The sequence below is a fragment of the Oncorhynchus mykiss genome, chromosome 7, assembly GCF_013265735.2.
Source record: "Oncorhynchus mykiss isolate Arlee chromosome 7, USDA_OmykA_1.1, whole genome shotgun sequence".
In the NCBI taxonomy this organism is placed as follows: domain Eukaryota; kingdom Metazoa; phylum Chordata; class Actinopteri; order Salmoniformes; family Salmonidae; genus Oncorhynchus; species Oncorhynchus mykiss.
The window spans coordinates 10580259-10600344 of NC_048571.1; the positions used below are offsets into that span (position 1 = coordinate 10580259).

At 41.4% G+C, this 20086-nt stretch overlaps 1 protein-coding gene across 1 annotated transcript; it reads right to left on the reverse strand.

Moving 5' to 3' along the window:
* Positions 1-637: 637 nt before the first annotated feature.
* Positions 638-8711, reverse strand: LOC110527191 (adhesion G-protein coupled receptor G7). Its single transcript, XM_036982520.1, has 15 exons — positions 8532-8711; positions 8274-8378; positions 8048-8142; positions 7374-7517; positions 7171-7256; positions 6932-7065; positions 6605-6718; positions 5992-6161; positions 5297-5449; positions 5045-5157; positions 4013-4344; positions 3709-3790; positions 3125-3283; positions 1307-1466; positions 638-1067 (listed from the first exon to the last, which is right to left on the reverse strand). Exons 3-15 carry the CDS (start codon positions 8105-8107, stop codon positions 855-857), a joined length of 1920 nt encoding a protein of 639 aa, XP_036838415.1. The 5' UTR covers positions 8108-8142; positions 8274-8378; positions 8532-8711; the 3' UTR covers positions 638-854.
* Positions 8712-20086: the final 11375 nt, after the last annotated feature.

A 20086-nucleotide genomic window follows, 5' to 3' on the forward strand; every position in this document is an offset into this window, starting at 1 on the left:
CTTTCATCCCTCCCTCTGACATGCCTGCTTTCTTCCTCAACCTTTCATCCCTCCCTCTGACATGCCTGCTTTCTTCCGCAACCTTTCATCCCTCCCTCTGACATGCCTGCTTTCTTCCGCAACCTTTCATACTTCCCTCTGACATGCCTGTTTTCTTCCTCAGCCTTTCAGACCTCCATCTGCACCACATCACTCCTTTGGATCTGCTTTCTTCCAGCTTGACCAGGTTGTGCATCCCAGAACCAGACTATATTGCTTTGATGTTCCTCCGCCTCCCTGAGTGCTCCGCTGGTTGACCACTTGTGACCACTGACCACGATCTCTGCCTGTCGAACCCTCTCATCCTTGCTGTCCCACAGCATCATAGGCTGGCGTGCTTTTGTTGCCTTGTAGTCCTCTACCACAGATGTAACTGGCAGCTGCAGCTTGCTTCCTGTGCTGTACAGGCCGATGGAGTAGAAGCTTCTTAATCAATTTTAAGTGCGTCCCATCTGACCTCGGAAATGACCAAATGTGGCCTGAGGGGAACATTTATTTGACACCCCTGGGCTACACTGTCTAAAACTATTTTCTGAGATATTGTGTAAAATAGTGGTTTTTCTCACTATGAATAACTTCAAACATCCGCTTAAAAGAGAAGGATTAAAGATTTATTTAAAACAGTAACATTTTATAAAGAACAAATGTTCAGGATATACGGTATTTATGCAAAAAATCATTGGACAACACAACTTCTGAAGGAATTCACAGTGAATATACATGATACAAAATGTTGTGTGTAGTATATTGTATATTATAGGACAATAGTGGAGGTATATGAGATATTTTACAACAGAGGTTGAACTTGCAGCCCATCAGCTAGATGTCTGTGAGGACCAAGGTGGAAATGACAGATCAGTGTCCAGATGTGTGTATGATTCTACTTTATCACTGTGCTCGCCTCGCCATAGACTGAACGTCCTAGTGTGAAGAGGGATCCCAACACTAGAGACAGATTTCAAAGCACTTGACATCTTTTTCTTGAAAATTGCTGTTCTCGCTGTGAACAGAATGAAAATCTGCAAGCCCTGTGGAGCAAAAACACAAAGACGTTATCAAGTAATTTCAGGAACACACAAGGACAAACAAAAGGTAGTATTTCCATAAGGAGCAGCTCCATTTATTTATGTTTAGTTTGTGTCTAATTGCAAATCATGCCTGGATTCTGTGGTACAATAGACACTAGTATTTATAGTTGACATTTGAGTCATTTAACAGACGCTCTAATCCAGAGTGACTTACAGTAGTGAGTGCATACGTTTAATACCTGAGTGGTGGTGAGAACACAGAAGGAGATGTTGAGTATGGTGTACATGGTCTGGTTCTGTGTAATGAGCAACAGATAGCCCAGGATCCAGGAGAGACCGAGCACCACAGCCAGAGAGAAGCTACTGAGGAACTTCTTCTTCATCGATGTGTGTCTTGTACTGGGAAACATAACCAACATACTTACAGTGCTGTAATAGAGTGCTGTAATAGAGTGCTGTAATAGACTGCTGTAATATACTTCTGTAATAGACTGCTGTAATATACTTCTGTAATAGACTGATGTAATAGACTGCTGTAATAGACTGCTGTAATAGACTGCTGTAATATACTTCTGTAATAGACTGCTGTAATAGACTGCTGTAATATACTTCTGTAATAGACTGCTGTAATAGACTGCTGTAATAGACTGATGTAATAGACTGCTGTAATAGACTGCTGTAATAGATTGCTGTAATAGACTGCTGTAATAGACTGCTGTAATAGACTGCTGTAATAGAGTGCTGTAATAGATTGCTGTAATAGACTGCTGTAATAGATTGCTGTAATAGACTGCTGTAATAGACTGCTGTAATAGACTGCTGTAATAGAGTGCTGTAATAGATTGCTGTAATAGACTGCTGTAATAGACTGCTGTAATAGACTGCTGTAATAGACTGCTGTAATAGAGTGCTGTAATAGACTGCTGTAATAGACTGATGTAATAGACTGCTGTAATAGACTGCTGTAATAGATTGCTGTAATAGACTGCTGTAATAGACTGCTGTAATAGACTGCTGTAATAGATTGCTGTAATAGACTGCTGTAATAGACTGCTGTAATAGATTGCTGTAATAGATTGCTGTAATAGACTGCTGTAATAGACTGCTGTAATAGACTGCTGTAATAGACTGCTGTAATAGACTGCTGTAATAGAGTGCTGTAATAGACTGCTGTAATAGACTGCTGTAATAGACTGCTGTAATAGACTGCTGTAATAGACTGCTGTAATAGAGTGCTGTAATAGACTGCTGTAATAGACTGATGTAATAGACTGCTGTAATAGACTGCTGTAATAGATTGCTGTAATAGACTGCTGTAATAGACTGCTGTAATAGACTGCTGTAATAGATTGCTGTAATAGACTGCTGTAATAGACTGCTGTAATAGATTGCTGTAATAGATTGCTGTAATAGACTGCTGTAATAGACTGCTGTAATAGACTGCTGTAATAGAGTGCTGTAATAGACTGCTGTAATAGACTGCTGTAATAGACTGCTGTAATAGATTGCTGTAATAGACTGCTGTAATAGACTGCTGTAATAGACTGCTGTAATAGACTGATGTAATAGACTGCTGTAATAGACTGCTGTAATAGATTGCTGTAATAGACTGCTGTAATAGACTGCTGTAATAGACTGCTGTAATAGATTGCTGTAATAGACTGCTGTAATAGACTGCTGTAATAGATTGCTGTAATAGATTGCTGTAATAGACTGCTGTAATAGACTGCTGTAATAGACTGCTGTAATAGACTGCTGTAATAGATTGCTGTAATAGACTGCTGTAATAGACTGCTGTAATAGACTGATGTAATAGACTGCTGTAATAGACTGCTGTAATAGATTGCTGTAATAGACTGCTGTAATAGACTGCTGTAATAGACTGCTGTAATAGATTGCTGTAATAGACTGCTGTAATAGACTGCTGTAATAGATTGCTGTAATAGATTGCTGTAATAGACTGCTGTAATAGACTGCTGTAATAGACTGCTGTAATAGACTGCTGTAATAGATTGCTGTAATAGACTGCTGTAATAGACTGCCCCCATTAATGTTACCTGGTTAAATGTGGGTTGGTCTTGCCTGTTGTAACTGCAAAACATATCAACACCACTGTGTTGAAGATAAGCATGAATGCCACAGGTATCAGGAACCCCCAAAACATTGGCAGCTTGAAATCAAAGTTCCCCTTTGGATCGAGGGCTGCAAGCCAGCAACTGAGAGGTCAAATGAATGAGTTAGAGAGTTGGACTCTATGACAGACAAAACAGAATGCCTGTTATTTGAAGAACGTGGTTTTAATCAAACCTGGTGGGTAGCATAAGTAAACAAGAAACTATGGAGAAAAATTTATCATTCATAATATACTCTATCTATATTTTTTACTTTTAATATTGCCAATTATTCACATGCATAATAAACATGTATTCAAAATGAACCTATTATGTAATAACCACAGAGAAGGAAATTTGCTGTACAGCACAAAACAGTACTCAGGTGTAGCTGTGGTAGTATAGTACAGTACAGTGAAGTAATACAGAAGTAGTATAGTACAGTTCAGTATAGTATAGTACAGCATAGTATAGTACAATAGAGTACAGAGAAGTAGTCCAGTAGTAGTACAGTAGTAGTATTGACTCACAATTCCTCCTGCCTGTAACCCAGTGGATCATCCACTCTGTAACTAATTCCTAAGGTGAGGGCCACCACAACCGCAGGCAGTCCTAAAAGACAGAGAATGATGTTGTTATTTCCTGGTAGATTTGCATGCAGAAATATACACTACACATACATCCTCTATACAAGTTGCTTTTAAGTTCTATTTCAGGCTAACTAGAGCCTGAAAATATCACCTAGCATTAGTTTTGGTTCATGTAGCCCAGGGCTAATGCCAGCCATAGCTTCTAAAACAAGAAAATAATGTATTTTTCTCCATGCTGTCCTACCCCATCCGATGGCCACGGTATAGGCTGTGAAGTGTGACGGGCTGGTGGCCAGGCTGTTTCTGATCATCAGGAAGACATGTGTGGCGAACAGCGTGTTCCAGGTGAACGTCCCCAACAGGAAGTACTGCAACAGGACTGCCACTGCAGTACAGGGCCCTCTGTCCTGCTCTGTGTGTGTGTCGGACGGGAGGAGAACGTTGTCCTCAAGTATTTCAGGTTTGTCCAGCTGTTTATGAGGGTTGTCCACTCCCAACATGAAGAGGAGGGTGAAGATCAGGAGACACATGCAGATGCTCACTAAGAGAACCGTTGGGATAGTTTTGCGTGATTTCCTGGGGACAGGAGACAGACAACAATATGTTAGGTAGGTTACAGTATATGTGGATGTGTTGGTTCATTAATAGTGGGTTTTGAAATGGTTTCGCATATCAAGTCCTGTTGGATCAGACAAAGGGCTTCTTTACACTGTTGAGAAGCACCAAATATTTTGAATTGGTTCTGGAACCCTGTAGGATCTTACCGGGTCACGATCTGGAATGTTACTGTATATTTTGAATTGGTTCTGGAACCCTGTAGGATCTTACCTGGATGCGATCTGGAATGTTACTGTATATTTTTAATTGGTTCTGGAACCCTGTAGGATCTTACCGGGTCACGATCTGGAATGTTACTGTATATTTTGAATTGGTTCTGGAACCCTGTAGGATCTTACCTGGATGCGATCTGGAATGTTACTGTATATTTTTAATTGGTTCTGGAACCCTGTAGGATCTTACCGGGTCACGATCAGGAATGTTACTGTATATTTTGAATTGGTTCTGGAACCCTGTAGGATCTTACCTGGATGCGATCTGGAATGTTACTGTATATTTTTAATTGGTTCTGGAACCCTGTAGGATCTTACCGGGTCACGATCTGGAATGTTACTGTATATTTTTAATTGGTTCTGGAACCCTGTAGGATCTTACCTGGTTGCGATCTGGAATGTTACTGTATATTTTTAATTGGTTCTGGAACCCTGTAGGATCTTACCTGGTTGCGATCTGGAATGTTATTGTTAAACTCAACCCTATGATGGACATGGAGCATCCCAATATGGTGATCCAGTTTAGCGCTTCAGCGTATTTAAAATCCTTCCTGTACGACTGTAGAAAGAACATAAAAAATATGTTTCTGTCACAGTCATATAGAAAGTCATTGCCCTCATGTGTCTGGATCCTGCTAATGATGTAAAAGATATGTCAGTGGTTAGTAAAAGGGAGATGAAGGCAGCTAGCTACTCACCATCAGCACAGCAAAGTTAGTGGTGTGATTACAGAAACAACGCAGGCCGTCTTCTGAGTGGTTGACTTTGGAGCAGCCAAAGGTGCTCCAGTCTTTCAACGTGTAGTTCCATGACACGCAGGCAAAGTCATAGAGGGAGGTGTTGGGAACAGCCTGAGAAGTGAGAACAGAAACAAACTCACTGTAAATCCTTCAGAAAAACACATGCATTCACAGTATTCTTAATTTAAAAATAATAATCATAAAGGAAATTGTGAAGTATAACAGGTCATTAAGCACATGTGAGATTTTTTTGTTGTTGATATTTTATACATCATATTATATACAATACAACATGTGCTTCCTTGTTCACCGGCCAAAATATGCTTCCTTGTTCCTTATGGCTGATAAGCGTCAATGATAAGGATATCTTAGATCAAGGGTAGGTAACCCTGGTCCTGGAGGGCCACAGGCACATCCTGTTCTGATTTAAACGACCTGGAAGACCAGGTGTGCTGACTTTAGGCAATCACTGAACTGAACAAATAGCTCAGTTGGTCAGATGAAGTGCCTAGTTGGAACAACATCCTGTAATACCTGCGGCACTCCAGGAACTGTGCTGCCTAACCCCTGACTTACATAATGGATAACCTCCCATTATGTGTCCCAGAGAATTTGGACCACTATGTGTTTACTGATTCCAAGATAAATCTTACTGTGGGCTTGAAGAGCATCTCAACATGTAACCCAGACACTTGTCCCAGGTTAGCAGAGATGACCCTTCTGCTGGTGCCTGAAGAAGCTCTGAAAGCCTTGGACCTGAAGAACCGGTCGTTTTGGTAGAGCACAAAACCAATGGAGTGGTTTGTGTTTTTACTACGTAAAACTGAGTGGAGAGAGAGAGACATCATTAAAACACTACATAGCCATAATATTCCATTTGAAATGTCTCTATTCCATTGAAACGTTTGTGAATGTAATGTTTACAGTTCATTTTTTCACCTTTGTTTATTATCTATTTCACTAGCTTTGGCAATGTAAATATATGTTTCCCATACCAATAAAACCCTTTGAATTTAATTGAGCGTGTTTGAGAGAGAGATAATGTTTTTCATATCAGGACTTTATATACATGAGCAGCTTGACCTTGCCTTGTAGGCTTATAGTGAAAGCCAAATTACTCATTAGTTTACTTATCCACATCTCATCTGACACTGCTGACCTGATTTCGACGACCACAAAGAGCAGTTAAGTTCTCTCAGTGAAACCTAAACAAGGAAATTGAAGCTTGAGTTTATACACTGTATTTGTATACCAACATTGACTCACCTGGAGGGAATTTGATAACAATCTGGACATCGGTAGAACCTCCTTTGTCAGCTATCAGTTCAGAGGTATTGGTGTTGAGATTAATTCTTTTGGCCACAAAATTGCCAGAACTTCCTGGAGAAGGAGATTCATTTGATTTAGCAATTTAAAGCAGAGCAATATATAGTGTTACTTCTGTATTTGTCTGTAATCCATACCAAACCTTACTGACCAACAGAGGAGAAACATTTGAATTGTTGTTTTGTTTGAACCAGTCTGGTATTTTAACACAGATACAAATGATCCCTTTAAATTACAGTGTGCAGGTTCACTAGCAGTCTCACTCACCAGTTAGAGCAGTAAACTGGATCCCTACTGAGTCACTTGGTACTTGGACAGACTGGACTGCCAGGTTGGGCTGAACCACCAAGGACACATTATTGTGCTGGTCCAGGGAAAACTTCTCCAGGGTCTCTGTGAGGCTGGGAGAGAAACATAAAAACATTTGTTTACATGCACATGCAGACACGCAGAGGCACACGTACACACATAAAATCAAACGTATGCAGAAACACAAACACACATACCTCTGGACAGCGTCTCTCTCCTGTGTACTCTCCTTATTGGCATTCAGCAGCTGACTGATGGTAGTTATAGCTGCCACTGCGATGTCCTGCATCATGATCAAAACCAGGGGATGAACCTCGTGTTCAAATCACTGCAGTGACAACCTCATGTTTCTCTCCAGAACATGTCATAGTTCACGACTTGATTTCAAAACATGTTATACCTCTGTGATTTTTGCAGACTTAAGCAGTGTGTTAGCGATCTGAGCTGCTGTGGTGATGTTGTCAGCTGACAGCTGATGTTTTTGGTTGGTCAGGATCTGAGTACTGAAGGCTAACTGTAGTAAATCACCTGAACTGCTGGAGATCTGAATAGGAACAGAGAAGGATTTGTATTCATTTGATTTTACTAGAGCAAGGCACTTGCAATGCCAGGGTTGTGGGTTCAATTCCAAACAGGGGACAGTACAAAAAAGTACAAAAATATATGCAAATGCATGCAAATTCAATGTAATGTAAAACACAAGAAATAAAACAATTATGTTCATCATCAACTGTTAAGTAGAGTAAAATAACAGAATACATGAGTTGAAGGTTAAAGCCAGGTGTTCAAACTGTAAGATGGACTCCTCATGATAATAACTGTAAATCAAATTTGATTTGTCACAGGGGCCAAATACAGCAGATGTAGACGTATGTAATCAAAATTAGCACCTGAGGAATAGTAACATAATAAAATACCAATAACGAAGCTATATACAGGGAGTACCAGTATCGAGTCAATGCAGTGAGGTATGAGGTAGTTGAGTTGGTTTAGGTAATTGACCCAAAGAAAGAAGAACACTAAATCAAGACGGGTCATAAATCAGGATCATAAAAAATATGCCTATTGACTTACATTTCCTTGAATGTCACTGAGGGTTAATTCACACTGCAGAATGTGAGGAGGACCAAACATTGGAGAGCCGGTGTCATTCAAACATCTTGCTGAGGCTTTTGGTAAACCGGATGGAGGAAACAAGACAAAAAGAGAGTCATGGTTTTGTTTTACCTAATAAAACATTAATTAGGACTGTAACAGATGAATAAAATGGTTTCATTTTAGGTGAATAAAAGTAACATACCACTGGTTGTCTTCTCATCACATGACTCTACTGAATAAGCAGACCAGCCAACCACTGTTCTTAGGAAGGAGAATCCATCCTTGCTGGTTGAATTGCAGAAATTCCCTATTGACATAAAAAGCATCTCAACATGCAAACATGAAATATACATTCTGAATGTGAGATCCAGGGTTAGGTATAGTAGTGTAGTGGTGTGTACTGTGAATGTGAGATCCAGGATTAGGCATAGTAGTGTAGTGGTGTGTACTGTGAATGTACCATCTGAACAGGTCTCTCCAGTCCACTCATCAGGACAGATACAAACTTGACTCTGTAGCTTACCACCGTTGATACAGACCAGAGGAGGGGTGGTGGTCGAGGTGGTGGTGGGAGAGGTGGTGGGAGAGGTGATGGTGGTGGGAGAGGTGGTGGTGGGGATTGTAGGAGAGGTGGTGGTGGGGATTGTGGGAAAGGTTGTGGTGAGAGAGGTGGTGGTTGGGATTGTGGGAGAGGTGGTGGTGGGAGAGATGATGTTGGGGGTGGTGGTAAAGGTTGTGGGAGAGTTGGTGGTGGGAATTTTGGGAGAGGTGGTGGTGGGAGAGGTGATGGGAGAGTGTGTGGTAGAGGTGGTGGTGGGAGAGCTGGTGGTGGGGGTGGTGGGAGAGATGGTGGTGGGAGAGGGTCTGGTGGGAGAGGTGATGGTGGGGGTGGGGGTAGAGGTTGTGGTGGGGGTGGTGGTGGTGGGGGTGGTGGTAGAAGTTGTGTGAGAGTTGGTGGTGGGAAAGGTGGTGGTGGGAGAGGTGATGGGGGGAGTGGTAATTGGTCCACACACTATTGTGTATGGAAGTGAAGTATGTTCAGTAGTTGAAATGTTGGTAGTTGGAATGTCAGTTGTTGGCGTCTCGGTTGTTGGCATGTCGGTTGTTAGCGTGTCAGATGTCGGTGTGCCGGTTGATAGCGTGCCGGTATTTGGAGTGTCGGTAGTTGTGAAGTCGGTAGTTGGACAGTCAGTAGTTGGACAGCCAGTAGTTGGAGTGTCAGTAGTTGGAGCGTCGGTAGTTGGAATGTCCGTTGCTGGAGTGTTGGTTGCTGGAGTGTTGGTTGCTGGAGTGTTGGTAGCTGTAGTGTCAGATGTTGACGTGTCGGTTGTTGGCGTGCCGGTTGATAGCGTGCCTGTTGTTGGAGTGTCGGTAATTGGAGTGTCTGTAGTTGGAGTGTCGGTAGTTGGAGTGTCGGTAGTTGGACAGTCGGTAGTTGGAGTGTCGGTAGTTGGACAGTCGGCAGTTGGACAGTTGATAGTTTTAGTGACTGTAGTTGGAGTGTCAGTAGTTGGAGCGTCGGTAGTTGGAGTGTCCGTTGCTGGAGTGTTGGTTGCTGGAGTGTTGGTAGCTGTAGTGTCAGATGTTGGTGTGTCGTTTGTTGGCGTGCTGGTTGATAGCGTGCCGGTTGTTGGAGTGTCGGTTGTTGGAGTATCGATAGTTGGAGTGTTGGTAGTTGGAAAGTCGGTAATTGGAGTGTTGGTAGTTGGAGTGTCGGTAGTTGCAGTGTCGGTAGTTGGACCGTCGGTAGTTGGACAGTCGGTAGATGGACAGTCGGTAGTTGGAGAGTTGATAGTTTTAGTGACTGTAGTTGGAGTGTCAGTAGTTGGAGCGTCGGTAGTTGGAGTGTCCGTTGCTGGAGTGTTGGTTGCTGGAGTGTTGGTAGCTGTAGTGTCAGATGTTGATGTGTCGTTTGTTGGCGTGCTGGTTGATAGCGTGCCGGTTGTTGGAGTGTCGGTTGTTGGAGTATCGATAGTTGGAGTGTTGGTAGTTGGAAAGTCGGTAATTAGAGTGTCGGTAGTTGGACATTCCGTAGTTGGAGTGTTGGCAGTTGGCGTTTCGGTAGTTGGAGTGTCGGTTGCTTGTGTGTCGGTTGCTGGAGTGTCAGTTGTTGGAAAGTTGGCAGTTGGACAATCGTTAGTTGGACAGTTGGTCGTTTTAGTGACTGTAGCTGGAGTGTCGGTGGTTGGAGAGTCGGTAATTGGAGTGTCAGTAGGTGGACATTCAGTAGTTGGAGTGTCGATAGTGGGCGTTTCGGTAGTTGGAGTGTCGGTTGCTGGAGTGTCGGTTGCTGGAGTGTCGGCTGCTGGAGTGTTGGTAGCTGTAGTATCGGAAGTTGGAAAGTCTGTTGCTGGAAGGTCGGTTGATTGTAGGTCGGTTGCTGGAGTGTCGGTTTCTGGAGTGTCCGTTGTTGGAAAGTCGGTAGTTGGAGAGTGGGTAGTTGGTGAGTTGATATTTGCAGTGTAGTTTAATGATATTTCGGAAGCTGGAGGGTCGGTAGCGAGAAGGTCGGTAGTTGGAGGGTTGGTAGTTGGAGGATCAGTAGTTTTAGTGTCGGTTGCTGGAGTTTCAGTAGCTGTAGTGTCAGATGTTGATGTGTAGGTTGTTGGACAGTCAGTAGTTGGACAGTCGGTAGTTTTAGTGACTGTAGCTTGAGTGTCGGTCGTTGGCGTGCCGGTAGTTGGTGTGTCGGTTGTTGGAGAGTCGGTAGTTGGAGTATCGATAGTTGGAGTGTCGGTAGTTGGAAAGTCGGTAGTTGGAAGATCAGTAGTTTTAAGGTCGGTTGGTGGAGTGTCGGTTGCTGGAGTGTCAGTAGTTGGATTCTCGGTAGTTGGAGGGTATGCAATTGGAGTGCCGGTTGCTGGACTGTCGGTTGCTGGATTGTCGGCTGCTGGAGTGTCGGTAGCTGGAGAGTCAGTAGTTGGAGGGTCAAGTGTTAAAGGGGCAGCAGTAGTTGTAGTGTAAGTAGTTGGCGTGTCGGTAGTTGGAGTGTAGGTAGTTCGTGGGGGACTAGCTGGAGGGTCAGGGTTTAAAAGGACATCAGTAGTTGGGGTAGTTATGTCAATGGTGGTTGGAATGGCAGATGATATGGTGAGATCCCCCTGTGATAAAGAGACTTAAAAAAAGATAATTAACTCAGTAAAGCACACGAACAAGGGTACATAGTGTCAGTTCCTATAATCAGAGCAGATGATCCATGCTGTTCCAGTTTCATTGTGTCTGCATCAGTGTAGAAATGTTTCCTACTGTACTTTATGAGAGAAAGAAGTCATTATCACTGCCAATAAACGGCTGATAGCAAAGGCTACTCTGTTATCAACTGTATCTGAGACCTGACAGAAGTCTATCCACAGTCTGTAAACAATGGCCTAGCGATACATCTAAATAGTGTTTGGATAAAAATAAAGTCTGAAACAATGTCTTTATTGATGCTATCCCTCGCAGCAAACAGACAAAACATCAATCAATCATTGATTATAAAACTAACTTAACAGCATCATACATCTGAACATCTTAAATCACCCTGAATGAATCCAATATAGAGCAAGTCTTACCTGTAGCAAAGACAGCTATAACCCATAGCTCCTTCATCTCTGCTGTTTCCAGTCATCCAGTGTCAGCAGACTGCACATTATTAGGACGTCTGTTGGTTTTATGCTGCGCTCCACCTATTACAGAGTCCGCATTGACGTACAGGTACCAGTTAATGATTTAGTGTTGAAATTAAGGGAAAAGTACTGTACATTGGCTCCAACACAATCAATGTTGTCAACAGGATCAGTAAAGACAATGACACAAATTCTTTGAAAATAGATCAGACATGACTGGATAAATAAATTAGATAGACATGGATGGATACTGTGAGGACCAGTCAACCAATAGCATTACCCTTTTCTATGCAAAACATTCTTGGTTGCAGCTGGGAGGTAAAGTATATGTTTTGGTAAACATTAGAGCAGGTGTAATTCGATCTCCTGATTAGAGGGGAAGAATAAAACAAAGTAATGGAAGTGTCTTGGAGGTCTGGATTATAATGTGAGGACACTAGAAGGTATACTTCTTTAGAACAGGGTTTCCCAAACTCAGTCCTGCCCCTCAGTTCTGGATGGCTCCTCTCATTAGGCCACATCATGCCCTGACCTAGTCATGGGTATGTCCCAAAAATATCTCCTTCGTCCTGAAGTGTACACTCGTTCACAATTTCATCCACAAATCTAAAAACATTGGATTCGCAGAGGCATTGTCCAACTCCGAGATGGGCAACTGCTGGCCCAGTGTAGACATTTAAAAAATGAAAGAAAAAAATGTGGGTTTCAACTTACTTTTGAAAGTTAGAATAGAAGAAAACACAAGGTGCAATTTCAATGTTTGGTTGTGCATCAGCAGTTTCTCTCTTGTTATGTTAGTCTCTGATAGTCACTCAATTAGCCCATGTCAGCTAATATAGATTGGTAAGATAGTCTAGCCAGTGATCTAAACTTGTACTAATCGTGGTCGCCACTCTCACTCAGATATCCTTTAAAAAACTGCAAACCTTTCTCTCCATCCAATAGTAAAGCGTAAAATTTCAGGAAATTAGCTGGAAAACTGTAAATTTCTCTCCGCCCCATGTCAAAATGTGTAGAACATCAGGGACACACACACAAAATTCCACTTAGGGCTCCAAAAGGCTAGGGCCGGCTCTGACTGCATGTGTGGGTATGGATGAGGTTACGTAGACCCGCGAGGCACTGCAGCCCCCTCATGATGAGTTCAGATGTTTTGTGGTCCCCACCCCATCAAAGGTGCCTATCCCTGGTCTAGTGGGAGTTTCTACCATATTTATTATTCCAGTCATTTCCTTTCAAATCAGTGAACAACTGTGTTCAGTAATTTTGTAATCAATGTTCATAAATTCCAATTATCTTTATCTGTCTGATAACCAGAGGTTGTAAAGTTCTGGTCTTAAATGAAACAGACAGAATTCCCAGCTCACAATTGATCAGATCCAGATTAATTTGCGAGAGCTCTCTCGTGCACAAACAAATACATTCCTTTTATACCATCCTAACCTACACAGATACATACACACTAACATTTGGATTCTCTCTTTTTCTACTGAAGTCTCACCACAGTTTTTTACCACTCAGCTGACAGTTCCAGTCCCCCCCAGATACGGGAAACCTGGAGGGGCTCTCCCTGTGTACTATCTTATCTCCCCAGAGTTACAGCTGGGTCGGTTCAAACATAGGTTAGGCACACACATGCATTCCTTTCTTCCTAGATCTATGCTACATAACCCCTTCCTAATGAACAAACATTATTTAACACTACTAGAAAGACAGGGTAGAATTCTTGCCAGTTATAGTTCTGCATACATCATTTAGTCAATATTCATAAAAATCCCATAACAATCCACACTTTGACTAAATATTATACTCACAAGCACATACCTATTTTTATTAGAAATATCTATTGTTATCCAAAATCAAAGTAACAGCTACCAATATATGTAATTACATTGACTGTTCTAGGACTATTTCAGAATCATAACTCTTCATATCAGGATTTTTGTTATAATCTTCATCAAATAAACAGTTTAAACATCAAAACAAGGAAACCTATACATCAAAAATGGTCTCATCAAACATAGGCTCCTCGTAATTAAAAGACACAGAGCCCTCTCCTAGGCCTGGAAGTCTGTATTCTTCATCCCACTGGTCAGAGCTTTGAATTGTTCCGTACCTCACAATCTGTTGAGTCATCAATCTCTCCAGAGTCCTGGAAATGAGCTTTCACTCACGGAATCAAACCACATCCGCACAAAACTAACACAGTCACACAGGTGAAAGTTGCCCACAACACCGTGATCATGAAATGTTTTCCTTTCCCAAACACACTATCAAACCAATTTGTTAGAGCATTATCTACTCCAGTTCTCTGCCAGGGCCTTGGTCACTGATCCGTCTGGAGCTGTGTTATCGGGGATGAAAGTACAACATTCTGCTCCGAACCTCATACACCCCCCTTCTCTTTTCAGCCAGTAACATATCCAAGGCTATTCTATTCTGTCATCCCATCAACCTAGTGGCAGCTGTTATCACCAGAAGATGCTTGATTCCAATCCAGAACTCAACAGGTAAACCCCTTGGAACTCCAATGCTATCAATGTAAACTCTATTGGCAAAAGATCCTGACGGAGCACTCCTTCTCTCTCTTCTACCTGGCTCTGGGTAAGGGTAAAGAGCATGCCTAGCTGTACGAGTGCACAACTACCGGTCCAATTGGTGGGCAGGTTAGGCCACGACTGCACCGTATTGAGGGGAGGATGGATGGGGCCATGTATCGTGAGACCAACAACCTCCTTCCCTCAGTAAGAGCATTGAAGATGGGTCGTGGCTGGGTCTTCCAGCATGACAACAACCCAAAACACACAGCCAGGGCAACTAAGGAGTGGCTCCGTAAGAAGCATCTCAAGGTCCTGGAGTGGCCTAGCCAGTCTCCAGACCTGAACCCAATAGAAAATCTTTGGAGGGAGCTGAAAGTCCGTATTGCCCAGCGACAGGCCCGAAACCTGAAATATCTGGAGAAGGTCTTTATGGAGGAGTGGGCCAAAATCCCTGCTGCAGTGTGTGCAAACCTGGTCAACAACTACTGATCTCTGTAATTGCAAACAAAGGTTTCTGTACCAAATATTAAACTCTGCTTTTCTGATGTATTAAATAGTTATGTCATGCAATAAAATGCAAATTAATTAGTTAAAAATCATACAATGTGATTTTCTGGATTTTTGTTTTAGATTCCGTCTCTCACAGTTGAAGTGTACCTATGATACAAATTACTGACCTCTACATGCTTTGTAGGTAGGAAAACCTGCAAAATCGGCAGTGTATCAAGTACTTGTTCTCCCCACTGTATATCTTTAACTTCCATACCTACTTGTTAGCTAGAATTTTTTTATTTATTAGTTTATTATCCAATAGGCCACAAAGTGTCCTATCCTAGGCCCCCCTAGGCCCCGTCCTATCCTAGACCACAATTTACCCATCCCCCTTTTATACCTGGCTCTGCCCAGGTAACAACCTTGCCTACTCTAAACACTGACTTAGGTAAGATTAGTAAATTATCCTTTTGTCTGACATTATCATGTAGGAGCGCCCCTTTCATTCTCCACATGTCCAATTCTCCCTTGGGCGTCCATTCATATCTATCCTGTATCAATTCTCTGTCAAGTGTCTTATCTACTTTAAGTGTTATCTGTGCTGCTTTGTATGTTCTTAGATGTATATGTGCTCGTCTATTTAAACAGTAACCCTTTTCTCTCCTTTCTTATTTCACAGGCACTAGTCAATGCTACTATTTTGGCCTGCTGTGCCGAATAATTTCTGGGCATTGTTTCCGTGTTTTACACCTTAGTTCCTGAAACCAACTAAACATTCATTCCCCTTTTGACTCCACTCAGTAACTGTTTATGTACCCATTCTGTGTCACTCCTATCTTGCTCATTTCCTGGCCCCCTTCTAAACCTTCTCCTCTCTGCTCTCAAACCTTCAAGGTCTCAGCAGTGCGGGGAGGGCTCCTCCGTCTGCCCTTCCTCCTATCTGTCTTTCGCTCTTTCTCATAGCAGTCAGTATCAAATATGGGTTGTTACCAACTATTGACTAAGTGTCTCACTGTTTGGCATTATCTGAGCACACGGATTTTAGAAAAAACATGTGTATGGTGGCAATCTCTAAAGTCCTTACATAACCTTCATCTCGATCCTATCAATAATCCTAAATCACCACAGATGTCATATATCCCTGTCAATTTTAATACTATTTAAATTTTAAAAATTATACTGATCAAATAAAGCCAAAACGAATGCTAACCATATCATCTGCTTTCTGTACTAATGAAATCCCTCCATCGGGAGTCCACTGTGTTTTATCTAACAATAACATGGGTTAACCTTAAAATCAGTCTCATCAATCATTTAATATATGTTGCATAATGTGGGATACATTATCTACAGTAATTTACCATACCTGAGAACAGCAACATCTTTTTTTTCAAAATTCATTTTAATGCTTATAAAATCTCTATTTTTCTATCTCAATCTATTTTCCTGCCTTATTTGCTTAAAGTATGTTCTGTCCAAACCTCAAAGGACCATATCCTCCCCCATTTATTACTGATGATAAATAGGATATCTGTTCCTGTTGTAATACCAAATCAATAGTGGCTAGTTTGAAACCTTCAGTCAGTGTTTACAACAGAATCCTGAACCTCCTCCTCCTCCTCAACAGAGTATATTCCTCCGCTCCCCATAACTTGTCCTGCCTCAATTCCACTTTCTCTTCTCTCAGTCTTGCTGCTCCTAGTGAACTGCTTATCTCTCCACCTCTCCTCGCTCGGCTCGCCCCCACCCTACTAAGTTCTGTTTAATGGTATGGCTTATCTCGGGACGCATTTCACTGAGGAAAGCAATTTTGAATTATTGACTATCATTGAGTCCCTCCACTGCCGGGGATTCTTTAAACCCACTATTCTCCCGGAGCATCGTATATATCTAAAAAAATACTACTACCGGTCAAAAGATAAAACAAAGTTTCAAATAACATGATCAGATCAGAGTTACTACTCTGGAACCCTCCACAAAGAGAAATTATTGTACCCTTATGGCCATCGGAAGAGAGACTCAAGAAAGTCTGCCCTTAGTCCAAGGCCATGCCATTTCATTCGTCTTATTGGTTCAAATTACAACTATGTCAAAGAACTATATACTCATTCATAATTATCAGTTACTCAATTTACCTTAAAATCAGTATCACAAATGACCTTAAATTCCTTATCCAAACGGCCCTCCCATGAGGCTGATCAGACCACAAGGGAAAGCCATGATAGAGGTCAGGAGCCATACCACCCCTTTTACCGTCGTGTTCCCTACTATATTAGACAAATTGAAGATCTCTTTATCTAAAGAATTCACGTGTTTAATTAAAACTCAGAAAACAAAACTTCTAATATTCCATATGTGAGTGTACCCCTTTAAGATATGTCTCTTGGAAAATGGAAATGTGCTCCCTCCAATCATTATTTTTTAAATTTCCACAATGTTTCATGTAACTCATTCAGTCCTTCTCCAAATAGTCTCCCCAAAATGCTTGATAGGAATACCCTGCCGTTAGACACACACAACTGTGATAAACGTGCCCTGTCCCTTTAAAATAAAATAAACTCAGCCTGCAATCCACTTTGCGGACCTTTCATTGTTCCCCGTAATGAAAACAGATTATAACGTTAGTGTACCTTAACTGCCTGTTAAATTTCACTGGTGTTACCTGAACACTCAAACCAAAATCAATAACCGGGAACTATTACAAAACTTTTAAGATACAACTATTCAGACCTCCCTCACTTATAGCCAAATATAGCTACTTTTAAAAATGTGTTTGGAACTTTTTGCAACTTTTGAAAAGTGACTCATAGCTATAATGCATGCATTTTCCATCTAAATGACACAAACAATTTTCTCTGTCACCCTCAGTCACAACATCATTGCCTGGCTGCAAAAGTGCATTGTGAGTGACGTCAGCAGCAGGCGCTCAGCCCGTGCCCAGACAGCAGCAACTTCAGCGAATTGCAAATAATTGTTGGCTGACTGCAGCAGCAGTAGTACGCGTTCGACAAGCCAAACCCAATGAATATAGTTGGTCACATATGTTTGATCTTGAACAGAACTTTCAACATCAATCAACATTTCTCCATCTCTCCATTGCGGGGGCAGGGTAGCCTAGCGGTTAGAGCGTTGGACTAGTAACTGGAAGGTTGCAAGTTCAAATCCCTGAACTGACAAAGTACAAATCAGTCATTCTATCCCTGAACAGGCAGTTAACCCACTGTTCCTAGGCTGTCATTGAAGATAAGATTTGGTTCTTAACTGACTTGGCTAGCAAAATAAAACATTCTAAATTGTACTGCCAAAAGTACAGAAAAGAGTGGGAGTCTGTAACTGTCAAATCCATTTGAGTAATGTTATTGTATATTCTATGTAATGACGCAAAACGTTATCAAGCAATGATATCATTTAGCAACAAATCAACCTTCCTCCAGCAATTTACCCTGAAAATTAGTTGACAACACTGCAAGCAACCCTCTTGTTCCTGCCTCTAGGCAAAAATATATCCCCTACTCCAACTGAGTTCTGCTTTAATTCTATCGTAAGAGTAAATCCAAACTTTCCAACTTTCTCTAATCCAAAATGTAAAAGTACCATGTACTTAGCTAAATTTATAACGTATGTCAGTCAATCCATAACAATAAAAATCATTGGATGGGCACAACTATCGTAATTATCTCTCCGTTATTATTTAGAATTCACTAGATTTAGGTAACTGTCTCTTCTATGATTCAGTAATTTAAATACGACTCAATTCTCAATACATTATTCTAGCAGATCATTTAGGCAACAGACACCGTCTTTCATTGAAATTCGCTTCGCTATTATTTTGAATGAAGTAGTCTCTCAATTTAACCTAGACAATCTATTAAAAAGTTAAATTTATCTTATACAAACACTAGTGACCGTATCTTTCCAGGCAAAACATACAAATAGTTTAATTCGAATCAAAACTAAGATTTTAGTCAGAGTATTTACCAGGAACCAAACTCAGGTCTAAAGCTTGGAAGGCCGGTATTTAAACACCGAACCACCATCACTATTGGAATGATGGAGCCTCCCCGACAACAACCCTATTATTATAATTATCGGTAGTCGCAAACTCCGGCACCAAGACAATTCCCCCCAAAATAACCCTAACTTTTAGGGATAGGGGGGCAGCATTTTCACTTTGGATGAATTGCGTGCCCATAGTGAACTGCCTCCTACTCTGTCCCTGATGCTAATATATGCATATTATTATTACTATTGGATATAAAAAAACTCTGAAGTTTCTAAAACTGTTTGAATTATGTCTGTGAGTATAACAGAACTTATAGGGCAGGCAAACTTCCAAACAGCAAGTGGAAATTCTGGGGCTGGTTGATTTTCAACTCATCACCTATTCCCATCCCAGTAAGATATGGAACTGTTCGCACTTCCTACGCCTTCCACTAGATGTCAACAGTCAGTAGAACGTGGAAGGAAGCCTCGATTGTGATGTGGGACCGGATGAGAGGGGAATGAGTCAGTGGTCTGGCAGAATGCCAGTTCTTGGTTGCGCACATGACTCTTGATATCGTCTTGCATTCCATTACTCTGTAGACAAAAACAAATGCTCCGGTTGGAACGTTATTGGATATATATGATAATAACATCCTGATTCTTTACTTAGTTTGACCAGTTTATTCAACCTGGAATATAACTTTTTGAAGTTTTCGTCCGAGTTCGCCTGGTCCAGCGCCAGCTTTTGGACATGTGAACTAACCGTGCTAGCAAAAGTAGCTAATTGGACACTAGTAACAGACATTATGGAACAAAACAACAATTCATTGGGAACTAGGATTCCTTGCACTGCATTCTGATGAAAGATCATCAAAGGTAAGGGAATATTTATGACGTAATTTCGTATTTCTGTTGACTCCAACATGGCGGAGAAATATATTTATGTCTGAACGCCGTCTCAGATTATTGCATGGTATGCTTTTTTCGTAAGGTTTAAAACAAATCTGACACAGCGGTTGTATTATTAAGAACCAGTGTATCTTTAATTATATGTAAAACATGTATCTTTCGTCAAAGTTTATGATGAGTATTTCTGTTATACGACCTGGCTCTCTGTAATTACTCAGGATATTTGGAGGCATTTCTGAACATGGCGCCAATGTAAACCGAGATTTGTGGATATAAATATGCATATTATCGAACAAAACATAAATGTATTGTGTAACATGATGTCATATGAGTGTCATCGGATGAAGATTATCAAAGGGTAGTGATGAATTTTATCTCTAATTCTGCTTTTGTGACTATCTTTGGCTGGGAAAAATGGCTGTGTGTTTTTTGGGATTTGGTGGTGATCTAACATAAATATATGTTGTGTTTTCGCTGTAAAA

Coding starts and splice junctions, on each gene's coding strand:
- LOC110527191 (XM_036982520.1), bottom strand. CDS start 8,107: ATGTTTGGTCCTCCTCACATTCTGCAGTGTGAATTAACCCTCAGTGAC. Junction 5,158..5,296: donor CTAACTTTGCTGTGCTGATG/GTGAGTAGCTAG, acceptor TTCTTTCTACAG/TCGTACAGGAAGGATTTTAA. Junction 3,284..3,708: donor GGTTACAGGCAGGAGGAATT/GTGAGTCAATAC, acceptor TTGACCTCTCAG/TTGCTGGCTTGCAGCCCTCG.